The sequence below is a fragment of the Tachyglossus aculeatus genome, chromosome 5 (genome assembly GCF_015852505.1).
Source record: "Tachyglossus aculeatus isolate mTacAcu1 chromosome 5, mTacAcu1.pri, whole genome shotgun sequence".
Taxonomy (NCBI): Eukaryota; Metazoa; Chordata; class Mammalia; order Monotremata; family Tachyglossidae; genus Tachyglossus; species Tachyglossus aculeatus.
Genome location: NC_052070.1, coordinates 1,677,207 through 1,698,291, shown reverse-complemented (window position 1 = coordinate 1,698,291; position 21,085 = coordinate 1,677,207). Strand labels below are relative to the sequence as shown.

Sequence of the window (21,085 nt, the reverse complement as noted above, 5' to 3'; positions counted from 1 at the left end):
GGCAGGCTGGGGATGGCCTGCAGAATCCCCCCGTGGCAGGCTCGGATCCCACACCCCTCTCCTCACAGCACCTTCTCCTTCACCCCCTCTCCCGCCAAATGAAGAGAGCCCGGAGCTCGGGACTTGACCAGGTGGCTGCCTGTGAAGAAACTCCATGGCACCGGGCTGCCGATGGGAACTGAGCTTTCCGAGCCTGCCGGTACCACCAGTCCAACTGGGTCCTGTCCGGGGAAGCCAGTGGGCCGGGGGATCTGGGGGCGGTGAGGGAGGGAGCCACCTTCTCGGTACCTGTCGCAGTGCGAGCTGGCTCTGGAGCTGCTCTGGCCCGACTCATGCTGGGCGTCTAGGAGGATCTTCTCCATGTCTCCGTTGTGGATGGAGGAGGAGGAGGGCACGTGCTCCAGACCCCCGGACTTGCCATTGCCGTTATCGTTGCCGTTGCCATTGCCGTTCATCTGCAGCTCCACCCAGGAGCCTGTTGGCCGAGCCAGATAAGCGACGTCAGTCCAGGCCAAGGGCCAGTGGGCACCCGGACAGACACAAACTCGAGGACCCAGATAACAGCCTGCTGTCACCACCCCCAAAACAGGGATGCCACCAAGGGAGCAAGCCTGGAAGTCCCCTGCCCTCACCCCCAGAACAGACTGCTCGGGAAGCTCAGGGCGCCCCTCTGCCCGGGGACATCCAGGGGACAGTTTTCAGAAATCCAGCTGGAAGCAGCTGGAATCCACATTTTCTACTGGCCTGCTGCCTTCTCGCTCAGACTGCTCACTGAAACCACGGACTTTCCAATCAATACTTGTTTGGGGATTTTTTTTTTTTGTCCCTTTAGAACGTTAGAGAGTTGTCAGAGGATCACACCAGCTATCTTGAATGATTTTCAGCCAACAAACTGTTCACAGGCTGCTTCTGCTGGGTCCTGAGGCGCCCCACACACAAAAAACAACAGTCCAGATCAGGAACTGAGCTAAATACAATCAAACAGGTGGATCCTTACCACTAATGATCACTACCAAACTCACGAGCAAACCGCGCTTGGCCTTAACAAAATGTTTTAGTCTATTCCACAGTACTAGCACCCGGCCCTGGATACCGGGGTTTATTCCCCTGCCCAGGATGAGAAAGAAAATTCCTGTTACTGAAGAAAAAGACAAAACCAGAAAAACAAAATCAGGTCAACAGGCCTGAAGACCTCGAAAGCCTTTAGGTTTTTTCCCCGAATCGGGCAGCCGTCGCCGCTGCCAACCCTGCTTCTGAACCCCCTCCGGCCCCCGGCCCTACCTCCCACCACCGGCCTGCTGGGCTGACAAACGTCCTGGAAACCCACCTGCCAATGCTGGCTGCTTCGGCCTTCTGTCCTGAAGGAGCTTCGTACTGCTCCCCCGTTAGGGGTTCATGGGGTGGGGGTGGAGGGCAGGGACCGGGTGACCCCAAGCCTGCTCCTTGGGGGCAGATTCTTATGCCTCTCTGAGCGAAGGGCCCCAGGACTCAGACCTCACAGGCGGGGCGGGGTCTGACGCCACGAGGGGTGGGATCCGATGAGGGCAGGGGGAGGAGCTGTTATGAAGGACGGGAGATGACTGGGGTTTCATTCATTCATTCAATCGTATTTATTGAGTGCTTACTGTGTGCAGAGCACTGTACTAAGCGCTTGGGAAGTACAAGTTGGCAACCTATAGAGACGGTCCCTACCCAACGGCGGGCTCACAGTCTAGAAGGGGGAGGCAGACAACAAAACAAAACATATAAACCACATAAAATAAATAGAATAAATATGTACAAGTAAAATAAATAAATAAATAGAGTAATAAGCTTTTGATCATCATCATCATCAATCGTATTTATTGAGCGCTTACTATGTGCAGAGCACTGTACTAAGCGCTTGGGAAGTACAAATTGGCAACATACAGAGACAGTCCCTACCCAACAGTGGGCTCACAGTCTAAAAGGGGGAGACAGAGAACAAAACCAAACATACTAACAAAATAAAATAAATAGAATAGATATGTACAAATACAATAGAGTAAAAAAATATGTACAAACATATATACATATATACAGGTGCTGTGGGGAAGGGAAGGAGGTAAGATGGAGGGGATGGAGAGGGGAACGAGGGGGAGAGGAAGGAAGGGGCTCAGTCTGGGAAGGCCTCCTGGAGGAGGTGAGCTCTCAGCAGGGCCTTGAAGGGAGGAAGATCACTACTGATCACTACTGCCCTTGTCTAGGTCAACATCTTCTTTAGGGCAAAACTCTCAGATGACGAACTATCGCACTGGTCCGTGGTGCAACTTCATAGGACAGAGTTGGTAGGCCTTCCCCCTGCCTGTAATGAGCTTAATAATAATAATAATGATGACAGGATTTTTTAAGCACTTACTATGTGCCAAGCACTGTTCTAAGCACTAGGGGGTTACAGGGTAATCAGGTTGTCCCACATGGGGCTCACAGCCTTAATCCCCATTTTATAGATGAGGTACCTGAGGCCCAGAGAAGTGAAGTGACTTGGCCAAAGTCACAGAGCTGACAAGTGGCAGGGCCCGGATTAGAAACCACAAAACCCACAACCTCTGACTCCCAAGCCCGGGCTCTTGCCACCAAGCCACGCTGCTTCAGTCTGGAGTGGGAGATGGACATTAACAGAAATAAATACATTTCAGAGGCGGCATGGGACTGCCGCCCATTCCAGCTCCACCACTTGTCTGTTGTGAGAATCTGGCAAGTCGCTTAATTTCTCCGGGCCTCAGTTTCCTCCTTGGTAAAATGGGAATTAAATACCCACTGGATTGTGTCCGACCAATATCTTGGGTCTAACTCCGCACCTGGTATCAGGCCTGCTTGCACATAATAGGTGCTTAATCGATCCATCAATCAATGGGATTTATTGAGCACTTACTGTGTGAGGAGCACTGTACTAACCGCTTGGGAGGGTCCTCTAAAGCAGAATGAGTAGAGCTGTTCCCTGCCAATAACGAGCTACGATTCTGATTATTATTCTGCTCTGGTGGCCATTCCCAGGGTGCGCCTCCCACCCTCTGCCCCCTCACCGGCTCTGAAACTGGCCTAGGGTGCCCGCCACCCACCCTACGAACCCCAAGCCGGCCCACTGCTTCACCAGTCTACAGTGGAATTTCCTGCGCCTCCTTCCCAAGATCATTATGGGCAACATGGCAAAGAATCCGGAAACAACCCCAGCGATGAGTGAAAATCAACGGCATTTACCCCTGCTGTACCTTGGGGATGGTTAGCAGACCAGGGACAAGCAGACTACTATCCTGAGCTCTTGGCTGGCCTCCCTCCAGCCCCTCGGCACTCCCGCCCCACGCTTCGCTCCGCTGCCTGATCGCCTCTTCCAACAACACGGCTCTGCACGCGGCTCAGGTCCCGCCCCCGTCCCCACCAGGGACCTGGGCATGTTGAGCGGTTGCCTGCTCCTCTGCAAGGATTTGCTTGTATTCACCCCAGCGCTTAGTACAGAGCTGGCACACAGTAAGCACTTAAAAAATACTAAAATATTATTATATTATTATTATTATTATATAAAGGCAAACAAACTCCAGACTCCGTTCCACTCCACGGACCTGGCCACTCCTCTCCCACTCTGCTGCTCCCAAGCCTGCTTTCGCCCTGTGCCCCCATCTCGACTCTGCCGCCTCTGACTCCCACCTCACATCCATCCCCTTGTCTGGACCTCTCTGACCCTTCAGATCCACCAGATCACAACCCTTCCTGCCTTCAAAGCCCCTATGAAATCCCACCTACTCAAGGATCCCCTCCATTATTCATTCTTCTTCATTCATTCATATTTACTGAGCGCTTACTGTATGCAGAGCACTGTACTAAGCACTTGGAAAGCACAATTCAGCAACAAAGAGAGACAATCCCTGCCCACAATGGGCTCACAGTCTAGTTCTTCCCCAGGACCCACCATCTCTAGCACCGTAGTTTTTTGTTTAATGACATTTGTTAAGCACTAATTATGTACCAGCATTGTACTAAGCACTAGGGTAGATACAAGCTAATCAGGTTGGACACATGGGGATCACAGTTTAAATCCTCATTTATATAGATGAGGTAACTGAGCCACAGAGAAGTCAAGTGACTTGCCCAAAGTCACAGAGCAGACAAGTGGCAGAGCTGGGATTAGAACCCAGGTCCACGCTCTATCCATTAGGCCACACTACTTTTCTGTCTCACCACTTTTGCGCTCACAACCGCTCACTGCACTTTTGCACCTACTGGTTTATATACCCTACTACTCACTATAATTGCTAAAATCTGCCCTTTGCTCTCCTGTTTCTAGTGTATCTACCTCAGCGCTTAGTACAATGCCTGGTGCATAGTAAGCTCTTAACAAATACTACAGTTTTTATTAATCCAAGCACTTATCCTATCACGCCTTGATGACCGTAACAGCCTCCTTGCTGACCACCCAGCCTCCTATCTCTTCCGACTCCAGTCCATACTTTACTCTGCGGCCCAGATCATTTTTCTACAAAAACGTTGGGGTCATGTTTCCACCCTCCTCAGGAACCTCCAGTGATTGCCCATCCATTTTTGCAAACAGAAAATCTTCACCATCAGCTTTAAAGCAGTCTATCACCTTGCCCTCTCTTACCTCAACTCGCCGCTCTCCTATTACAACCCAGCACGCACAGGTCACTCCTATAATGCCAACCTTCTCTCTGAACCTCGAACTTGTCTCTTGCTGCCGACCCCTCATCCCCATAATAATAATAATAATGGCATTTATTAAGTGCTTACTACGTGCAAAGCATTTGTTCTAAGAGCTGGGGAGGTTACATACTACCTCTGGCCTGGAACGCCCTCCCCCCTCATATCCGACAATCACTCTCCTCCCCTTCAAAGTTTTATTGGAGGCCCATCTCCTCCAAGACGCCACCCTTGACAAAGCCCTCCTTTCCTCTTCTCCCACTCCCTTCTGCGTCACCCTGACTCGCTCCCTTTATTGAGCCCCCTGCCCAACCCCAAAGCACGCATGTCCATCTCTGTCACTTATTCATCTTAACATCTGTCTCCCCATCTAGGCTACGTGGCTCAGTGAAAAGAGCATGGGCTTTGGAGTCAGAGGTCATGGGTTCAAATCCAGGCTCTGCCAAATTAATTTAATGATAGCATTTATTAAGCACTTACTATGTGCAAAGCACTGTTCTAAGCGCTGGAGAGGTTACAAGGTGATCAGGTTGTCCCACGCGGGGCTCACAGTCTTAATCCCCATTTTACAGATGAGGTAACTGAGGCACAGAGAAGTTAAATGACTTGCCGTCACACAGCTGACAATTGGTGGAGCCGGGATATGAACCCGTGACCTCTGACTCCAAAGCCCGGGCTCTTTCCACTGAGCCACGCTGCTTCTCAAATGTCAGCTGTGTGACTTTGGGCAAGTCACTTCACTTCTCTGTGCCTCAGTTACCTCATCTGTAAAATGGGGATTAAGACTGTGATCCCCTTGTGGGACAACCTGATCACTTTGTAACCTCCCCAGCGCTTAGAAGAGTGCTTTGCGCATAGTAAGCGCTTAATAAATGCCATTATTATTATTATAAGCTCATTGTGGGCAGGAAATATGTCCATTTGTTGTTGTACTGTACTCTCCCAAGCACTGAGTACAGTGCTCTGCGCACAGCAGGCGCTCAATAAATACGATTGACTGTCTACTGAGTGCCGGGATGGATCTGAGATGATCAGGTGGGACGCGGTCCCTGCCCCATCTGGGGTTCCCAGTCCAAGTCCCATTGTAGATGAGGTCCACCAACCTGCCCTGCACAGGGTCCACGCTCAAGCGACACTGCCGACGGACAGCCGGATGGATTGAGCGAGAGGGTGAATCAGAGAGCTTCCACACGCCACCTCCTCCCCCAGCTGCTCCACCCCGGGCCGCAGCCCTCTCTCTTTCAGGTTTCCTCTCCTCCCCTTTCCCCAGTGCCTCGTCGGGCCTTCCTGCCTCCCTCCCAATCAATCAATCGTATTTATTGAGTGCTTACTGTGTGCAGAGCACTGTACTAAGTGCTTGGGTCCCCTAGCCTGGGCTTCGAGGGACACTTGTACCTTGGGGGGCTTCTTGGGCCCGGCTGACCGGCCCGTGGGGGCCATCTCCACCACCGAGACTTAATTTTTTTCCAACTTTCATTGTGGAAAGGTCTTCCAAGTCAAAAAATAATAATAATAATTAGAATATTTGTTAAGCGTTGACTGTGTGCTGGGCACTGTACTAAGCGCTGGGGTGGATACAAGCTGATCGGGTTGGACCCAGTCCCTGTCCCACGTGGAACTCACAGTCTCGATCCCCATTTTACAGATGAAGTAACTGAGGCACAGAATAGTGAAATGACTTGCCCACGCTGCAGACAAGTGGCAGAGCCTGGATTAGAACCCCTGACCTTCTAACGCCCAGGCCCTCGTTCTGTTCACTACACCATGCTGCTTCTCTAGACTGTCAGCTTGTTGTGGGCAGGGAACATATCTATCTACCTGTATATATGTATATATGTTTGTACATATTTATTACTTTATTTTACCTGTACATATTTATTCTATTTATTTTATTTTGTTAATATGTTTTGTTTTGTTGTCTGTCTCCCCCTTCTAGACTGTGAGCCCGCTACTGGGTAGGGACCATCTCTATATGTTGCCAACTTGTACTTCCCAAGTGCTCAGTACAGTGCTCTGCACATAGTAAATGCTCAATAAATACGACTGAATGAATGAATCTACTTTGTTGTATTAGACTCTCCCAAGAGTTTAGAAGAGTGCTCTGCATTCAACAAGCACTCAATAAATACCACTAAAGGACTGATTGATCCTTACAATTTTCTTTCGTGCGCCTTAGGACAACAACAGTTGCAGAAAAGCAGCATAGCTTAGTGGCAAGAGCACTGGCTTGGGAATCAGAGGTCGTTGGTTCTAATCCTGGCTCTGCCACTTGTCCCTGTGTGACCTTGGGCAAGCCGCTTAACTTCTCTGTGCTTCAGTGACCTCATCTGTAAAATGGGGATTAAGACTGTGAGCCCCACGTGGGACAACCTGATTACCTTAACTCTACCCTAGCGCTTAGGACAGTGCTTGGCACATAGTGAGTGCTTAAATACTGTAATTATTATCAGTATTCATAGGCTTTCCCTAATCCCTCATTTTCCCAGCCTATTTGCCCTGGTCTAATGCACCTTGGCTCTGTCTCCCTTAAGCACTTTGCTATTAAGCCCCTCCTCAGCCCTACAGCACTTAGATCCCTGTCCTTACACTTTGCCATTTCCCATTTCGGTAATTTATTTTAATATCTGGCTCCCCCCTCTAGTCTGCAAACTCTTGAGAAGTGGGTCTATAAACTCTACTGTATTGTACTCTTCCAAGCACTTTGTTCAGTGCTTTGCACGCAGTAAGCACTCAAATACCACTGATTGAATGCTTCTTTTTTCTGCAAAAAGGACTGACGACGGAAACTAGAGAGTAAGATGACTAGGGGCTGCTTCTACCACTGACTTTTTTGTGGTACGGCAAACTCCTGGGGAGCAGCAAAGATGCTCAATCAAAGACAATCAATCAATCAATCAATGAGAAGCAGCGTGGCTCAGTGGAAAGAGCCCGGGCTTTGGAGTCAGAGGTCATGGGTTCAAATCCCGGCTCCGCCAATTGTCAGCTGTGTGACTTTGGGCAAGTCACTTCACTTCTCTGTGCCTCAGTTACCTCATCTGTAAAATGGGGATTGAGACTGTGAGCCCCCGTGGGACAACCTGATCACCCTGTTTCCAGCGCTTAGAACAGTGCTTTGCCCATAGTAAGTGCTTAATAAATGCCATCATTATTATTATTATGAAAGACAACCACGGCTGAACTCTTTGGACATGTTCCCCCAGCACGAGAGCTAGTCACAAACCTCTGTGGGAGCAACTCATCCATTTCCCCATTTTCTTCAGCTTTAGAAATCAAACCTGCTTCTTCTCTGAGACGACCTGCCCCATTCGCTTTCCCAACTGCATACCATCAGCCAGTGCGTAGACAATTGAGGGATTTCTAAATGACCGTTAACCAGTGCTCTCACTTTGCCTAAGGGGAAGTGGGGCAAGTCCAACAGAGTGGAGTGGAGAGGAGAGGAGCATGGGCACCAGATATAATAATTATGCTATTTGTTAAGTGCTTTACTTACACGCGAGGCACTGTACTAAGCGATGGGGTAGATAAAAGCAAATCGGGTTGGACACAGTCCCTGTCCCATGTGGGGCTCACAGTCTCAATCCCTAGGTTACAGATGAGGTAACTGAGGCACAGAGAAGTAAAGTGACTTGCCCAGGGTCACACGGCAGGTAAGTGGTAGATCCAGGATTAGAACTTGAGTGCTTCTGACTCCCAGTCATGTGCTCTATCCACTACGCCGTGCTGATTCTAATATGCCATGCTGGGATGCAGAGGGACACAGAACAGGGAGGAGGAGAGATGCCCTCTCCCCCGACAACTTCAAGGCTTCATCAACAGCCTCAACAGCACTGCCTTAACCCAACTGCCTGAAGCTAACTTTTTTTCTTCGCGGTATTTGTTAAGTGCTTACAATGTGCCAGGCACCGTACTTGTGGCTCAGTGGAAAGAGCATGGGCTTTGGCGTCAGAGGTCATGGGTTCGAATCCCCGCTCCGTCACATGTCTGCTGTGTGACCTTGGGCAAGTCACTTAACTTCTCGGAGCCTCAGTTACCTCATCTGTAAAATGGGGATGAAGAGTGTTGAGCCCCACCGTGGGACAACCTGATCACCTTGTAACCCCCCCAGCGCTTAGAACAGTGCTTTGCACATAGAAAGCGCTTAACAAATGCCATCATTATTACTCAGCCCTGGGATAGATACAACATAATCGGGCTGGACACAGTCCCCGTCCCACGTGGGGCTCACAGTTTTAATCCCCATTTTTACAGATGAGGTAACTAAGGCCCAGAGAAATGATGTGATTTGTCCAAGGTCTCCCAGCAGACGAGTGGTGGAGCTGGGATTAGAACTCAGGTCCTTCATTCATTCATTCAATCGTATTTAGTGAGTGCTTACTGTGTGCAGAGCACTGTACTAAGCACTTGGGAAGTACAAGTTGGCAACATATAGAGACGGTCCCTACCCAACAGTGGGCTCACAGTCTAGAAGGGGGAGACAGAGAACAAAACATATTAACAGAATAAAATAAATAGAATAAATATGTACAAGTAAAATAAATGAGTAATAATTTACTCTATTTATTCTTGTCCTTGTGATTCCCAGGCCCGGGCGCTATCGATTAGGCCACGTGGCTTCTCGACGACTTCTGTGCCAGGTCGAGGAGAACAAGACCTTTTAGACTGTGAGCCCACTGTTGGGTAGGGACCGTCTCTATATGTTGCCAATTTGTACTTCCCAAGCGCTTGGTCCAGTGCTCTGCACACAGTAAGCGCTCAATAAGTACGACTGATTGAATGAATGAATGAAGAACGCGCTGTGGTGTGAAACCCAGAGTTTCAGAAGGAAACACCTCTTCTAAATATCAAGTTGTTTCTGTTCTTTTCGAACGGCATTTGCTAAGCACTTACTTCGTGTCAAGCACTGTTCTGAGCACTGGGGTAGATACAAGGGACATAGTCCCTGTCCCACAAGGGGCTTACATGTCTAAAGCAGCATTTAACAAATGAGGTAACTGAGGAACAGAGCAGTTCAGTGACTTGTCCAAGGTCACAAGGCAGACAGGGCCAAGCTGGCATTACAACCCAGGTCCTTCTGTCTCCCAGGCCAGTTTCCCCCAAAATGGTTAGGGAAACCTTGTTAAGATGAAAAGTCTTAAATCAACAGAAATAGTCCAACCCAACTGGAAAGGATTTGAACATATTTATTCCTCTATTTATTTATTTATTTATTTATTTTACTTGTACATATCTATCCTATTTATTTTATTTTGTTAGTATGCTTGGTTTTGTTCTCTGTCTCCCCCTTTTAGACTGTGAGCCCACTGTTGGGTAGGGACTGTCTCTATATGTTGCCATTTTGTACTTCCCAAGCGCTTAGTACAGTGCTCTGCACATAGTAAGCGCTCAATAAATACGATTGATTGATTGATTGATTGGCGCTGAAGCCCTCTCCATGGGCCCCTTTGCTGACGCCCGCGGACGGGTCCCATGGGCCTGCCTCCCGATGCCCAGGCCACCCACCTCCCTTACCTGGCCGGAGGCGTCCCTGGGCTGTGGGCCCCCTCCCTCAAGGCTCACGGCTGGCGTCACCCACCCCTCCTAGCCGAGGAGATGGGGGCAAAGGGGCGTCTCCCTTCACTCTCCCAACTCCCCTGGGGCTCAAACTGCTGAGACCCACTCTCTGGGCACTGACACCCCCCCACCCCTCGACCCCCTGGAGCCCATTCACTCCACTCTGGGCCGGACTGGGCTCCCTGCCTTACCCAGCCTGAAATTTCTACTTAATAATGGCATTTATTAAGCGCTTACTATGTGCAAAGCACTGTTCTAAGCTCTGGGGTGGTTACAAGGTGATCAGGTTGTCCCACAGGGGGCTCACAGTCTTAATCCCCATTTTACAGATGAGGGAACTGAGGCACAGAGAAGTGAAGTGACTTGCCCACAGTCACACAGCTGACAAGTGGCGGAGCCGGGATTTGAACCCATGACCTCTGACTCCCAAGCCCGGGCTCTTTCCATTGAGCCACGCTGCTTCTACTTCTAGTAGAGCAGCCTGGCCTACCAACTCTGATCCAGTGTCCTCCCCCAAGGGCTTAGTACAGTGCTCTGCACGCAGTAAGTGCCCAACAAATACCACTGACTGACTCATTGATAATGAAAAGACCATGGGCCAGGGAGCTAGAGGACCTGGGTTCTAATCCCCTCTCCACCAACTGCCGTTGGGTGACCCTGGGCAAGTTACTTCATGTCTCATCTGCAGAACGGGACCTCAATCCCTGTCCTCCCTCTTACGTAGAGTGTGAGCCCTATGTGGGACAGAGACTGTGTCTAACCTGACTGTCCCACAACTATCCCAGCGCATAAAACAGTGCTTGGCACACAGTAAGCACTCCACAAATACCACAGTTATTATTATATTATTAATAAAATAATAAGTACCTATGCTGGAGGACCAGTCACTGCCCTACCGTAAATTCACTGTGAGCAGAGATTATGTCTGCTTATTGTTAAATTGTACTCTCCCAAGTGCTTAGTACAGTACTCTTCACACAATAAGCGCTCAATAAATATGATTGAATGAATCAATGAATATAACTCCAATTGGATTTCCAGCATTTAATTTCCTCCTCCCGGAAGAATGCCTCTGCGGCAAGTTAACTAAGGGTCTCTTTTTTTGGAAAGCAAGTTTTCGTTAAACACCAGGCTGAGAAGAAATGTTCCCCAAACAAATGCACAAATGCGGTTTCTCCCTCTCGTTCTGGATCCTCTACTGACCCTTGCGGGTTCCTGGGAATCGGGGGCCTAGTGGGGCTATGTGGCAGAGAAACCCCCAACCAGTTCTGGGCCAGACAAGGAGCTGGGTCAGTCAAGCCACTGTATCTATTGAGCACTTCCTTTTTTTTTTTTCCAAGCTGTATCTATTAGGCACTTACTATGTGCCAGGCACCGTACTACAAGCTTGAGTAGATACAAGCTAATAATAATGATAGCATTTATTAAGCGTTTACTATGTACAAAGCACTGTTCTAAGCGCTGGGGAGGTTACAAGGTGGTGAGGTTGTCCCACGGGGGGCTCACAGTCTTATTCCCCATTTTACAGATGAGGGAACTGAGGCCCAGAGAAGTGAAGTGACTTGCCCAAAGTCACACAGCTGACAAGTGGCAGAGCCGGGATTTGAACCCATGACCTCTGACTCCAAAGCCCGGGCTCTTTCCACTGAGCCACACTGCTTCTCCAAGCTAATAAAGTCGGACACAGTCCATGTCCCACATGGGGCTCACAATCTAAGTGGAAGGGAGAACAGGTTTTGAAGGAACTAAGGCACAGAGAAGTTAAGTGACTTGTCCAAGGTCACCCAGCAGGCAAGTAGTGGAGCCGGCATTAGAACTCGGGTGCTCTGGCTCCCAGGCCCGTGTTTTATTCCTAGGCCACTCTGCTTCCCTGGAGTCTCTACATCTTCATTGGATTCTCCCAAGCTCTTAATGCAGTGCTCTGCCCAGAGTGGATGCTAGGAAGTGACTGGAGTGAACAGTGGTGTCCCCATTACCAGTAGTTGGGGAAAATGGACTCTCTTGGCCCTGGAAAATCAGCCCCGGGGCGGGCAGGTTTTCCCTGGACTCCTGAGAAGGCTTTGAGATCCACAATGAAGACATCCAGAGGCCCAAGCCTTTGGGCTTTTCATCATCTTGAAACACTCGTCACCAAATCTCCTTTAGTCTTTCCACGGGGACAGCACTAGTTACCTGAAGAAATTCCCTGCTCAAGGCCTAATATCATCTGGGGAATCAATCAGGCCATTCGTCTGGTTCAGCCCGGTGTTGGGTAATGAGCTCAAGAATAATCTCTCCATCCCAGGGTGAGCAGAGGGACAAGCAGGAGGCAGTAATTAAATACAGCATTATCTAGAGAGCTTTTCAATAACTTTGAATGGCTGGTTTTTTCTTTTTTATTTCTCACAATAACCCTTTCTATCTAGCTGCTCTCCCAGCAGCACCTTAAAATCAGGCAGAGTTGGGCTTGCCAGCACCCCAAGAATTGCCCAGAGAAATCAGGAGGACCCAAGACTGGCCAACTGCGGCAACCAAAACAATTACTTTACTTCGTTTCCCTTCTAGATTGGAAGCTCCTTGTGGGCAGGGAATGTATCTACCACTCTGGTCTGTGTACTCTCCCAAGTGCGTAGTACAGTGCTCTGCACACAGTAAGCACTCAACACAGAGCACTGACTGGTTCTTTCTCTCTATGGAGGAGAGAGAAACAACAATCTTTTACTCAATCAGTGATATTTATTGAGCACTTGTTTGAATCAATCAATCAATGGTATTTACTGAGCACTTACTGTGTGCAGAGCACCACACTAAGCGCTTGGGAAAGTACAATACGACAGAGTTGGGAGACATGTTCCCTGCCCACCAGGAGCCTGCAGTCTAGAGGGGGGAGACAATCAATTAATCACTCATATGCATTGAGTGTTTAGTGCAAAGCAGCGTATTAAGCGCTTGGGAGAGTATATTATAATGGAGTTGGTAGACACATTCCCTGCCCACAAGGAGATCACAGTCTGGGGGGAAGCGGACATTAATATAAATAAATGAATAAATTATGGATATCTACGTAAGTGCTACAGACAGACATTAGGAGGAATTATGGCTAAATACATAATTCAGTTGTACAGTACTCTCCCAAGCACATGGTACAGTGCTCTGCACATAGTAAGTGCTCAGTAAATACATTGCTCAATAAAGTGCTTGGAGAAGCAGCATGGTGTAGTGGCTAGAGCACGGGCCTGAGAGCCAGAAGATCATGGGTTCTAATCCTGGCTCCACCACTTGCCTGCTGTGTGACCTTGGGCAAGTCACTTAACTTCTCTGTGCCTCAGTTCCCTCATCTGTAAAAAAATGGGGATAAAGAGTGTGAGACTAATGTGGGTCAGGGACTGTGTCCCACCTGATTAACTTGTACCTACCCTAGTGCTTAGCACAGTGCCTGGCACATAGTAAGCACTTAACAAGTACCATAATTATTATGATGATAATAAATACAATTGATAAATACTGAAGGTGGGGTGGATATCAGCACCCAATTTACCACGAGAAGCTCTGGAAAACATTTTACAAACAGAGGGCTACTTTTGTAGTCCAACTACACAGAGATTGAGGGAATGAGACTTAGCCCCAACAATGTGATTAAATCATCATCAATCATCAATCGCATTTATTGAGCGCTTACTATGTGCAGAGCACTGTACCTCGGCTGAAGGGCCAGAGGAGGGAGAAGGAGAGGAAGGGGGCTGTTTTCACAGGAGCAGAGGAAGAGAGATTCTGGAAACAAATAAGGAACAGCACAGAAGCGGCACGGCTCAGTGGAAAGAGCCTGGGCTTTGGAGTCAGAGTTCATGGGTTCAAATCCTGGTTCTGCCAACTGTCAGCTGGGTGACTTTGGGCAAGTCAACTAACTTCTCTGGGCCTCAGTTACCTCATCTGTAAAATGGGGATTAAGACTGTGAGTCCCCCGTGGGATGACCTGATCACCTTGTACCCTCCCCAGTGCTTAGAACAGTGCTTTGCACAAAGCAAGCGCTTAATAAATGCCATTATTATTATTATCATTGTTATTATCGTTATTATTATTATTATAATTACAAGACAGACACGGGCCTGGGAGTAAGAGAACCTGGGGTTCTAATCCTGGCTCTGTCACTTGTCTACTGTGTGACCTTGGGGGAAATCGCTTCACTTCCTCTGGACCTCAGTTACCTCATCTGTAAAATGGGGATTAAGACTGCAAGCCCCACCTGGGACAGGGAATATGTCTACTTACTGTCGTATTGTACTCTCCCAAGAACTTCTAGTACAGTGCTCCGCACACAGTAAGCACTCAATAAATACGGCTCAATGAGTGAACCCGACTAGCTTGTTTCTACCCCAGGACCTGGCACGTAGTTTGTGCTTAACGAATACCATAAAAAACTCCTCTGGGCCTCAGTTTCCTCATCTGTAAAAGGGGCTTCACTGCCTGGTCTCCCTCAGACTCTGAGCCCCGGGTGGGACCTGATTTTCTTGAATCTATCCCGGCGTTTAGAACAGTGCTTGACAAATACCGTAATACTGCAATATTATATAGCTACTCTAAGCTACTATATAGCTTTAATTCTATTTATAGCTTTAATTCTATTTGTTCTGATGACTTTGACACCTGTCCATACGTTTTGTTTTGTTGTCCGTCTCCCGCTTCTAGGCTATGAGCCCGTTGTTGGGTAGGGACCGTCTCCATCTGTTGCCGACTTGGACTTTCCAAGCACTTGGTACAGTGCTCTGCTCAGAGTAAGCGCTCAATAAATATGACTGAATGAATGAATATTAAAAGAATGTGCAGCAAATTTAACTGCTACCACTACCACCACTCACAACAGCGGATGAACCGTGAACACAATCAATCAACAGGATTTGCTGAGCACCTACTGAATGTCGGGTACTGTACTCAGGGCATGGGGAGAACAACTGATTAGAGGACAGGATACCTGCCTTCAAGAAGCTTACAGCAGAGCCGGGGGGAAGAGGGAGGAAGTGGATAAGGCAGGCCGACAATAAATTAAACTGCCAAAAGGAGGAAGTTACCTAAAGATATGTACCTAAATGCTGCAGGGCTTGTGAGTAGTTAAGTGATTAGGTGGCGTGGCAGTGCTGACATGGGAGTTGGGGAATTTAAGATGAGCAGATTAGACACGAATTAAGGAAGGCCTCCGGGAGATGGGATTTCTGAAGGTCTTTGGAGATGGGGAGAGCTGTGATCTGTGGGATAAGAAAGAGGAGTAGGTTTCCAGGTGCGGGAGGGAGTGAATGAACTAGACATAGTACCTAAGTTATGTTGAGAGAAAGAAGAGTGTGAGCGGGGCTGTGGTGGGAGAGGAGCGAGGAGACGTTGGTGGGTGAGAACTGCTCAAGTGCCTTAAAGCCTTGGCTCGGGAATTTCTGTTTGGGGCAGCGATGGTCGGGCAACCATTGCAGGCTCCTGAGGAGTGGGGAGACTCAATGGGGTGCAATGCGATGAGCCCGGTGTCTCATGTTTTTAATGGTATTTATTAAATGCTTTCTACGTGCCACGCTCTGTTCCAAGCACTGGGGTAGATACAAGCCAATCAGTTTGGGCACAGTCCGAGTCGCACAGAGGATCACAGCCATACTCCCCGTTTTTCAGATGAGGTGACTGAGGCACAGAGACGGGAAGTGACCTGCCCAAGGTCCCACAGCAGACAAATGGCGGAGCCGGGACTAAAACCCAGGCCCAGGTTCTATCCACTAGGCCAGTTGGTCAATCAGTCAGTCGTTTTTATTGAGTGCTTACTGTGTGCAGAGCACTGTACTAAGTGGTTGGGAGAGTACAACACAACGATAAACTTACGGATTCCCTGCCCAAAATGAGCTTACGGTCTAGAGGGGGAGACACCCATCAATATACACAAATAGATGACAGATACGTACATAAGTGCTGTGGGGCTAGAAGGTGGAACGAATAAGGGAGCAAGTCAGAGTGATGCTAAAAGATGTGGGAGAAGAGGAAAGGAGGGTTTAGTCAGGGAAGGCCTCTATATATCTGTAATTACATTTATTTATATTGATGCCTGTTTATCTGTATTGATGTCTGTCTCTGCCCCTCCAGACTGACAGCTCGCTGTGGGCAGGGGTTGTCGTTCTTTATTGCTGTACTGTAATTTCCCAAGCACTTAGTACAGTGCTCTGCATACAGTAAGCACTTAATAAATATGACTAACTAAATGAATGAATGAGATGTGCCTTCAGCGTGGCCTAGTAGAAAGAACACAGGTCTGAGAATCAGAAGGACTTGGGTTCTTGTCCTGGCTGCACCACTTGTCTGCTGGGTGACCTTGGCTAAGTCACTTCACTTCTACGTGCCTCAGTTACCTCACCAAAAATGGGGATGAAGGCTATCAGCCCCATGTAGGGCAGGGCCTGTGTCCAACCCCATTACCTTATATCTACCCCAGTGCTTAGAACAGTGCCTGGCACATAGTAAGCGCTTAACAAATACCATAAGAAAGACTCTGGGGTGGGGGGAAGACAGTTATTCTTCTCTCAGAATGCTCTATTCATTCATTAATTCATTCGATAGTATTTATTGAGCGCTTACTGTGTGCTGAGCATCATCATCATCATCAATCGTATTTATTGAGCGCTTACTATGTGCAGAGCACTGTACTAAGCGCTTGGGAAGTACAAATTGGCAACATATAGAGACAGTCCCTACCCAACAGTGGGCTCACAGTCTAAAAGGGGGAGACAGAGAACAAAACCAAACATACTAACAAAATAAAATAAATAGGATAGATATGTACAAGTAAAATAAATAAATAAATAAATAGAGTAATAAATATGTACAAACATATACATATATACAGCTGCTGTGGGGAAGGGAAGGAGGTAAGATGGGGGGGGCACTGTACTAAGGGCTTGGGAAAGTACAATACAGCAATAGAGACAATTCCTGCCCACAATGAGCTAACGGTCTAGAGCGGGGGAGACTGACATCAATACAAATAAATAAAATTACAGATCTATACATAAGTGCTGTGGGGCAGAGAGAAGGGGAAAGAACAAAGGGGGCAAGTCACAGTGATGCAGAAGGGAGTGGGAGCCGGGGAAAAGTGGGGCTTAGTCTGGGAAGGCCCCTTGGAAGAGGGGTGGCCTTCAGTAGGGCTCTGAAGAGGAGGAGAGTGATTGGTGGATTTGGCTCAGTGGAAAGAGCATGGGCTTGGGAGTCAGAGGTCATGGGTTCAAATCCCAGCTCTGCCGCTTGTCAGCTGGGTGACTTGGGCAAGTCACTTAACTTCTCTGTGCCTCAGTTACCTCACCTGCAAAATGGGGATTAAGATTGTGAGCCCCACATGGGACAACCTGATCCCTTTTGTATCCTCCCCAGCGCTTAGAACAGTGCTTTGCCCATAGTAAGTTATTAACAAATACCAAAATTATTATTATTATTTGAAGGGAGAGGGTGTGCCAGGCCAGAGGTAGGACGTGGGCCAGGGGTCGGCAGCGAGACAGGCGAGAATGAGGCCTAGTGAGGAGGTTAGTGGCACCAAATAAACGGAGGGTGTGGACTGGGCTGGAGGAGAGAAGGGAGGTGAGGTAGGAGGGGGCACGGGGATGGAGAGCCTTGAAGCCGAGAGTGAGGAGTTTTTGCTTCATACAAAGGTTGACAGGCAACCACTGGGAAGTTTTGAGGAGAGGGATGACAAGCCCAGAGTGTTCCTGTAGGAAGATAATCCGGGCAGCAGAGTGAAGTACAGACTGAAGCGGGGAGAGGCAGAAGGTTAGGAGGTCGAAAGGAGGCTGATGCAGTCATCCAGTCGGGACAGGACGAGAGATTGTACTAATGTGGTGGCGGTTTGGATGGAGAGGAAAAGGCGGATTTTAGCCCTTTGGATGTCCCACAATGACACCTCTTCTAGACCGGAAGCTCACTGAGGGCAGGAAACCTGTCAGTTATATTGGTACACTGCCCTCTGCCAAGTGCTCAGTACAGCGCTGTGCCTACAGTAAGAGCTCAGTCAATGTGATGGATGAGGGGGGGAGGAGGGGAGAAGAGAGAGAGAGAGAGAGAGAGAAGGGGGGGAGAGGAGACAGAGAGGGAGGAGAGAGGGGGACGAGGTGGGGGGAGAGAGAGGTGGAGGCAGGGAGGGAGGGGAGAGGAGGAGGGGGGAGAGAGAGAGAGGAGGAGAGAGAGAGAAAAAAGAGCTCTCTGTCTTTCTCCCCAGCCGTTGTTCATTCATTCATTCAATCGTATTTATTGAGCGCTTACTGTGTGCAGAGCACTGTACTAAGCGCTTGGGAAGTAAGTACAAGCTGGCAACATCTAGAGACGGTCCCTACCCAACAGCGGGCTCACAGTCTAGAAGGGGGACTTGTAGGGGGGTGGGGGTCGGGTCCCTGAGCAGGGGGCTGGGCCCGGCCCGGCCCCCAAACCGGGGAAGGGGAAGGGTCAGGGTCCGGCGGGCCCCCCCACCCCACAACTTCGGCCCGGCCCCGCCCTCCGCCCCCCGCCCCCCGTCCCGCGACCATTCATTCAGTCTTTCAATCGTATTTATTGAGCGCTTACTGTGTGCAGGGCACTGTAGTAAGCGCTTGGGAAGCACAAGTTGGCAACATATAGAGACGGTCCCTACCCAACACCGGGCTCACAGTCTAGAGGGGGGAGACAGACAACAAAACAAAACATATTAACAAAATAAAATAAATAGAATAAATATGTACAAGTAAAATAAATAAATTTCGTTCTCGCCTGTCCCGCCGTCGACCCCCGGCCCACGTCCTCCCCCTGGCCTGGAATGCCCTCCCTCCACATATTCACCAAGCTAGCTCTCTTCCTCCCTTCAAGGCCCTACTGAGAGCTCACCTCCTCCAGGAGGCCTTCCCACACTGAGTTCCCTCCTTCCTCTCCCCCTCCTCCCTCTCTCCATCCCCCCCGCCTTCCCTCCTTCCCCTCCCCACAGCACCTGTACATATGTATATATCTTTGTATGTATTTATTACTCTAAGAAGCAGCGTGGCTCAGTGGAAAGAGCCCGGGCTTTGGAGTCAGAGGGCATGGGTTCGTATCCCGGCTCCGCCACATGTCGGCTGTGTGACTTTGGGCAAGTCACTTCACTTCTCTGTGCCTCAGTTCCCTCATCTGTAAAATGGGGATGAAGACTGTGAGCCCCCCGTGGGACAACCCGATCATCTTGTAACCTCCCCGGCGCTTAGAACTTAGAAGCGCTTAGTACAGTGCTCTGCACACAGTAAGTGCTCAATAAATACGATTGACTGATAGCTTTGCACTGTTATCAGCTGGGTGGCTTTGGGCAAGTCACTTCGCTTCTCTGTGCCTCAGTTACCTCATCTGGAAGATGGGGATGAAGAATGTGAGCCCCCCGTGGGACAACCTGATCACCTTGTAACCTCCCCAGCGCTTAGAACAGTGCTTTGCACATAGTAAGAGCTTAATAAATGCCATCATCATTATTTATTCATTTACTTTATTTGTACATATTTATTCTATTTACTTTATTTTGTTAATATGTTTTGTTTTGTCGTCTGTCTCCCCCTTCTAGACTGTGAGCCCACTGTTGGGTAGGGACCGTCTCTCTATGTTGCCAACTTAGACTTCCCAAGCGCTTAGTCCGGTGCTCTGCACACAGTAAGCGCTCAATAAATACGATTGAATGAATGACATTAACAGAGTAATAAATCTGTACAAACATATATACACATATGAGAGAAGCAGCATGGCTCCCTGGAAAGAGCCTGGGCTTTGAAGTCAGAGGTCATGGGTTCGAATCCCGGCTCCGCCACGTGTCAGCTGTGTGACCTTGGGCAAGTCACTTCACTTCTCTGGGCCTCAGTTCCCTCATCTGTAAAATGGGGATGAAGACTGGGAGCCCCGCGTGGGACAACCTGATCACCCTGTAACCCCCCCCAGCGCTTAGAACAGTGCTTGGCACATAGTAAGCGCTTAATAAATACCGTCGTTATTATTATAATTATTATTAGATCCAGGTGCTGTGGGGAGGGGAAGGAGGTAAGGCGGAGGGGGCTGATTGGCGAAGCTAGCTGTCCATCAAACCGGCGCGGCCCGCCCCCACCAAGGACCCCCACGGGGGGGCGGGACGATGGGCGGAAGTGGTGGTCGGCCCCCCGCGCTCCGATAGGCCGGCGGCGCTGTCAGTCGGGCCGGACGCTCCCGGCGCCGGCCAATCCGATCGGCCGGCGGGGCCCTCCGTCCCGCCCCCCCCTTCGCCCAACGCGCGCGCGCGCGCGCGTGAGGGGGGCGGGGAGGGGCTGGAGCCTGAGGCGGCGGCGGGGCCCCGCTCTCCTCGTCCCCCCCTCCTGGGCCCCGGCGGTCGCGGACACTCACTGTTGAGCCCGGCGGGCGGCGGCGGCGGCGGCGGGTCCCCGCCCTCGTCGCAGTTGTTGTTGTTGTTGTTGGGCGGCGGGGGCGGCTGCTCAATGAGCGGGGAAGACATCGTCAGGAGGCGGAGGCGGCGGCGGCGAGGCCCGTCTCCGGCTCTCGGGCAGCGCCACAACAAGCCCAGTCCCCCGCCCCTTCTCCTGCGCCTGCGCGGCCCCGCCCCCCCCGCGGTGACGTCACGGGCGGCCGGACCCGCGTGATGACAACACCGCCCCGCCCCTTCTCCTGCGCCTGCGCAGCCCCGCCCCGCGGTGACGTCACGGGGCGGCCGGGCCCGCGTGATGACAGCGACACCGCCCCGCCCCTTCTCCTGCGCATCCCCGCCCCTCGGTGACGTCACGGGGCGGCCGGGCCCACGTGATGACAGCAAACGGCCCCGCCCCCCATCCCCTCAGACCCCGGAGATGGGGGGAGGGGGGGCTGTTACAGTGTAATAATAATAATAATAATAATAATAATGATGGCATT

The 21,085-nt window shown here is 50.0% G+C and overlaps 1 protein-coding gene across 2 annotated transcripts in view; it reads right to left on the bottom strand.

Annotated features, from left to right (window-relative positions):
* The window catches only part of BNIP3L (BCL2 interacting protein 3 like), a 33,214-nt gene extending 12,475 nt beyond the window's left edge, over positions 1-20,739 (bottom strand). The window contains exons 1-2 of one of the 2 annotated variants that reach the window (XM_038746359.1): positions 20,564-20,739; positions 289-475 (exon numbers count right to left, since the gene is read on the bottom strand). In XM_038746359.1, coding sequence (XP_038602287.1) covers positions 289-475; positions 20,564-20,672 — 296 coding nt within the window. In that variant the 5' untranslated portion in view covers positions 20,673-20,739. Of the gene's footprint in view, positions 1-288; positions 476-1,327; positions 1,454-20,563 lie in introns of those variants that run through there. The other variant, XM_038746360.1, reaches the window with a different exon arrangement.
* Positions 20,740-21,085: the final 346 nt, after the last annotated feature.